The sequence below is a fragment of the Cherax quadricarinatus genome, unplaced genomic scaffold (genome assembly GCF_038502225.1).
Source record: "Cherax quadricarinatus isolate ZL_2023a unplaced genomic scaffold, ASM3850222v1 Contig3848, whole genome shotgun sequence".
NCBI lineage: Eukaryota > Metazoa > Arthropoda > Malacostraca > Decapoda > Parastacidae > Cherax > Cherax quadricarinatus.
The window spans coordinates 31,587-38,448 of NW_027198874.1; the positions used below are offsets into that span (position 1 = coordinate 31,587).

At 41.4% G+C, this 6,862-nt stretch overlaps 1 protein-coding gene across 2 annotated transcripts in view; it reads right to left on the reverse strand.

Moving 5' to 3' along the window:
• LOC138852088 (inositol-3-phosphate synthase 1-B-like) overlaps positions 1-6,862 on the reverse strand; it is a gene marked incomplete at its 3' end in the record, with an annotated part of 30,974 nt that extends 24,112 nt beyond the window's left edge. Inside the window, 3 exon segments of one of the 2 annotated variants that reach the window (XM_070081731.1) lie at positions 2,261-2,432; positions 3,115-3,326; positions 6,835-6,862. In XM_070081731.1, coding sequence (XP_069937832.1) covers positions 2,261-2,432; positions 3,115-3,149 — 207 coding nt within the window. 2 annotated transcript variants of the gene reach the window in all.

The following is a 6,862-nucleotide window of genomic DNA, read 5'->3' on the forward strand; positions in this document are numbered from 1 at the left end:
GTTTGCAACAAGACTAGTCCCAGAGCTACGGGGATTGTCCTACGAAGAAAGGTTGAGGGAAATCGGCCTGACGACACTGGAGGCCAGGAGGGTCAGGAGAGACATGATAACGACATATAAAATACTGCGTGGAATAGACGAGGTGGACAAAGACGGGATGTTCCAGAGATGGGACACAGACACAAGAGGTCACAATTGGAAGTTGAAGACTCAGATGAATCAAAGGGATGTTAGGAAGTATTTCTTCAGTCATAGAGTAGTCAAGCCGTGGAATAGCCTAGAAAGTGAAGTAGTGGAGGCAGGAACCATACATAGTTTTAAGGCGAGGTATGATAAAGCTCATGGAGCAGGGAGAGAGAGGACCTAGTAGCAATCAGCGAAGAGGCAGGGCCAGGAGCTGTGACTCGACCCCTGCAACCACAAATAGGTGAGTACACTACACACAACACACTACACACAACACACAGCACACAACACACTACACACAACACACAACACACTACACACAACACACAACACACAACACACAACACACAACACACTACACACAACACACAACACACAACACACAACACACAACACACTACACACAACACACAACACACTACACACAACACACAACACACAACACACTACACACAACACACTACACACTACACACAACACACAACACACTACACACAACACAACACACTACACACAACACAACACACTACACACTACACACAACACACTACACACAACACACTACACACAACACACTACACACAACACACTACACACAACACACTACACACAACACACAACACACTACACACAACACACTACACACAACACACTACACACAACACACTACACACAACACACTACACACAACACACTACACACAACACACTACACACTACACACAACACACAACACACTACACACAACACACTACACACAACACACAACACACTACACACTACACACAACACACTACACACAACACACAACACACTACACACTACACACAACACACTCCACACAATTCAATTCAGTTCTAGTTTATTCTCTATAAGGGTTACAATGTGGGGTTTACAGGATTTGGATATTGTGTGGTTTATGTGTTATAAAATACTAATTACAGAGGGGGCCACTAGGACACTTAGCATAGCTAGGCATTTCGAGCAGACTTAGATTAAATCTTAACATTAAATCCTTACAGATTATGGTATTAAGGCTAAGTGACTACATCATAATTTGTGAGTTTAGCAATGTGAATGCTTTTGTTTTGGCACAATACAAAGTGTCGATATTGGAGTATCATAGGCAAACTTATGACTAGTTATAATTTATTATTTTAAGATTAGTATTTCTGGGTTTATAGTCAGTGGGTGAGTGTAATTGTGAACCACCAGGTGGTTATCATGTAGTTAGTTGTCGGGGTGGATCAGGGAGATAAGATGTTTTCTAACTGTAGTTTTGAAAGTGATGAATGTGTCTGCAGTTCTCGAGTTTTCAGGTAGGGTGTTCCAGATTTTAGGTTCTTTGAAGTACATTGAATTTTTGCAAAGGTTTAGTCGAACACGGGGAATGTCATAGAGATGTTTGTGTCTGGTGTTATGCCTGTGGATCCTGTCACAACTATCAAGAAAGCATTTTATGTCCAGGCTAATATTGGAATTTAAGGTCCTGTAGATATAGATTGCACAGTAGTAAGTGTGGATGTTCTGAACAGGGAGTAAGTTTAGATCTATGAAGAGTGGGGGGGTGTGTTGCCAGGGATGGGATTTTGTGATTATTCTTACTGCGGCTTTTTGTTGGGTTATTATTGGCTTAAGGTGTGTTGCTCCAGTTGAACCCCAAGCACAGATAGCATAGGTGAGGTATGGATATATAAGTGAATGGTATAGTGTGAGAAGAGCAGTTTGCGGTATGTAGTATTGTATCTTGGAGAGGATCCCCACAACACACTACACACAACACACAACACACTACACACAACACACTACACATAACACACTATGCACAACACACTACAAACAACACACAACACACTACACACAACACACTACACACAACACACTACACACAACACACTACACAACACACTACACACAACATACTACAGAACACACAACACACTACACACAACACACAACACACTACACAACACACTACACCCAACATGCTACACAACACACTACACCCAACACACAACACACTACATACACAAACCCCCCTACACACACAACAAACCCACACACAACAAACACACCTTGCGTTGCGTTCTGAATGTGTACTTAGTAACGGTCGGAGAAGCAATTAACGTCCCTGTGTCGTCGGTCCAAACCCTGGTGTTTGCGTATTCATAATCAGCCTCGATAACTTCTTCGGTGTACCTCACCCCAGGGCTCTCCACCTTAACACCCCAACGACCCATCTTCTCTCTGTAAACAAGAAACGCAATGCTAGAGCTGATATAACTACATCGTACAGATGTCCTCGGCTTACCAAGGGGTCACATTCCGACAAATCTGTCGAAAGTTGAAAGAGTAGATCGCAAATATCCTAAGTTGAAAATATCCTAAGTTAAACACAACCTTATTTCTCCCACATGATTTGCACTCTCATCATTAATACAATTTTCCAGAACGTAACCCAGGTGACTTCCAACCATCCACTGTAGAAGTCAGCTCTCTTATAAAACTCGGTTATATACATAATTCTCCACAAACATGACCAGTGATCGTCCATAACTGAACAGTGCAGGGTGAGGTCCTCAGGGTGCACACTGCTCAATTTCCATTGATCTTTGCAATCACACTTCCGAGGATTTACACTATACAGATGCTCCTTGCTTTATTATGGATTGATTTATGGTATTTTTGACTTATGGTATTTTCGACTCACGTATTTTCAACTCAGGATACTTTTGACTTAGGATATTTTCAACTTAGGATGAGTTCGTCGGAACATAACCCCATTGTAAGTCAAGGACCATCTACAGAGGTGAATGAAACCTCACTGTATACTACAAGTGCATACATGTAGGATATACACATGTATGGAGATACTCTCAGAATATACACCATACATAAACACATGTACAACAACACTAAAATGACTTACGTGTTGACCCAAGTATCTGAACCCTGTGGCCCCATGTACTCTAGAGTATGATCCTCTCAGCTTGGTCCAACCGTACTCTAGTATACAATCCTCTGAGATTCTTGATCCTATGTACTCTAGGGTATGCTTCTTTCGGTTATTTGGTCCTAGTAGTCGCTCGTACGCTAGAGTACAATAATCTAGGCTCAGTGATGGTTGTCCTCAAGTGATTTCTGTTAAAAACAAAGAAAATAAATTGTAATCACATTGTCTATCACATTCCTTCAATTCGCAACAATCTGATCCACTGCCCTAGGGGTGGCTAACACCCTACAAGCAATTATAGTCATTTATAACATATATGGTGACATCACCACCCATAGCATGCGTGTTCACATGTTATAAATTTTCAGAGTTTTCAGATTTTTTCATTTATTTCTTATATTATTCTTTCTAATATAATAATTCATGATTTGGCATCATTGCAGAGTGGGTGGAGGTATTATGGAGTCGTAAAACCGATCAGGAAGCTCTGAGAAGTGTTGACGAAGCATTTCTCCCACCTTGGCAAAATGTTTCATAATTCTGCTAATATCAACACTAAGGCTTATTTGCCTATCACAACTGATTTAATATGACATAATAAACAATATAAATAACATAGAAACATGGTAAATGCTTCAGAATGAATAATATTTGGCATAATACCGGACGGTCCGACGGAGGTATCAAATTACCGTTAGAGGATAAAGGATAAGTACCACCCTCCTATCCCCATCTTGGGGAGCCATAACTGTGACATACACTCATTATGGATCATAAAAGTGTTAAAAAGCTAAATGTCAAAACCTTACTAACTTTATTTTTTTAAAGAATGAAGACAGCATAAATTACAGTAATCAGGTTTATGATAAATTCAGATTACCAAAGTTTTATCAGCAGGTAGTGCCCAAACAGCTTCTTGCAGTGCCAGTACGTGCCTATCACTTCTTGCAGTGCCAGTACGTGCCTATCACTTCTTGCAGTGCCAGTACGTGCCTATCACTTCTTGCAGTGCCAGTACGTGCCTATCACTTCTTGCAGTGCCAGTACGTGCCTATCACTTCTTGCAGTGCCAGTACGTGCCTATCACTTCTTGCAGTGCCAGTACATGCCTATCACTTCTTGCAGTGCCAGTATGTGCCTATCACTTCTTGCAGTGCCAGTACGTGCCTATCACTTCTTGCAGTGCCAGTACGTGCCTATCACTTCTTGCAGTGCCAGTACGTGCCTATCACTTCTTGCAGTGCCAGTACGTGCCTATCACTTCTTGCAGTGCCAGTACGTGCCTATCACTTCTTGCAGTGCCAGTACGTGCCTATCACTTCTTGCAGTGCCAGTACGTGCCTATCACTTCTTGCAGTGCCAGTATGTGCCTATCACTTCTTGCAGTGCCAGTACGTGCCTATCACTTCTTGCAGTGCCAGTACGTGCCTATCACTTCTTGCAGTGCCAGTACGTGCCTATCACTTGCCACATATTATTTTTTGTAAATATTTTCTTTCTCACTTGTTTGTTGGGCTATCTTATTGAAACTGGGGAAATGTACGATGGAAAGATGCTTCTTAACATACACAAAAAATAAAAGAAATCAGACGATAAATAACAAAGCTCGCTCTTAAGCAACAGCCGCCCCTTAGCAGTAGGCCTAACTCTCAGTGCATTTAGCAAATTTAGGCCTAACTGTAGGAAGACGGCCCCATATGGTGGGTGTGAGCAGTATTAAAACAAAGAAATCTTCCTCCAGATCAGTATGTGTTGGGAACGGGTATCCCTCGAGCTTACGTTTGGATTAAAGCGACTCTGTGATGTTTTTTAGGATGGTTTTTGTGTTTTTCCATTTCTCAGTAGTGGAAGATAGGCCAAAAGGCCTACTAGTGACACAGACAATTTTGTGATGGTTTAACGCCTGAAATTGCATCACAATATGAAGTTCAACGATGAGAAATTTCAATTACACGTACTCAGATATGGTAAACACGAGGAAATTAAATCTTCATCAGAGTACAAAACAAATTCTGGCCACAAAATAGAGCGAAACACCAACGTCAAAGACCTGGGAGTGATCATGTCGGAGGATCTCACCTTCAAGGACCATAACATTGTATCAATCGCATCTGCTAGAAAAATGACAGGATGGATAATGAGAACCTTCAAAACTAGGGATGCCAAGCCCATGATGACACTCTTCAGGTCACTTGTTCTATCTAGGCTGGAATATTGCTGCACACTAACAACACCTTTCAAGGCAGGTGAAATTGCCGACCTAGAAAATGTACAGAGAACCTTCACGGCGCGCATAACAGAGATAAAACACCTCAATTACTGGGAGCGTTTGAGGTTCCTAAACCTATACTCCCTGGAACGCAGGAGGGAGAGATACATGATTATATACACCTGGAAAATCCTAGAGGGACTAGTACCGAACTTGCACACGAAAATCACTCACTACGAAAGCAAAAGACTTGGCAGACGATGCACCATCCCCCCAATGAAAAGCAGGGGTGTCACTAGCACGTTAAGAGACCATACAATAAGTGTCAGGGGCCCGAGACTGTTCAACTGCCTCCCAGCACACATAAGGGGGATTACCAACAGACCCCTGGCAGTCTTCAAGCTGGCACTGGACAAGCACCTAAAGTCGGTTCCTGATCAGCCGGGCTGTGGCTCGTACGTTGGTTTGCATGCAGCCAGCAGCAACAGCCTGGTTGATCAGGCTCTGATCCACCAGGAGGCCTGGTCACAGACCGGGCCGCGGGGGCGTTGACCCCCGGAACTCTCTCCAGGTAAACTCCAGGTAAACACTGGTGAGAAATAGTTAATACACAGCATGTTTCAAAAAGATGGACCCAATATGAAATCACACTTGTTTGAAATTAAGTCCATCTGAATGATAAGGGAAGCATATGCCCCCCCTCCCCCCTCCCCCCTTAGCTGTGTTGTGAGTACAAAGTCTAAATTTAGATAAATTTATATTTAGAAAGCATGTAGGGAATAACTGGTTCAATATACAACATAAGGATGACCCAGTATATATATACTGTCACCCTTAAGTGTGACTAGTAGATGTTAAGACGAAGCTACGGGACTGATCCCCTCAAACTCACCTCACACCAAAAAAGGACTGATGAAGGCCAGCCAAACATTTCCACAAAATAGGCAAATGTTGCATATTATTATTATTATAATCAAAAAAGAAGCGCTAAGCCAAATGTTGCATAAATGTTGCACAAATGTTGCACAAATAGTGAAGGTAAATACTCCAATAGGCCGGACAATTAGGCCTACAATGGTAGGCTTTGGGAAGGACCTGCCTAGCAGGGGCCAGTAGGCCTAGTGACAGTACATTATAATACTTTAATAAAGGTATTAACAATATATCAATAATAATGACAGTAATAATCATAATAATAATAATTACATAAGACTAATTTATTCAGTAATAATAATAATAATAATATTAACAAATAATAATGATAAATAAAAATAAATAATAATATACATTATAATAAATTATTCAGCACATGCCGGTACCTCACAGATCAATAAATGCCCATAATTAACTTTATTTAACCCATTATAACCAGGTAGTTGTTCAAAGTAGGCTTAGTAGGCCTACCTTCTGTCCGGTGGCTGATAATTATGGAGGTTTTGGGAAGAAAAGTGGGAAAATTTGGTGGAAATAAAGATGGTGTGTATTACCCTATGGAATGTTCTTGAGTCAGAAATT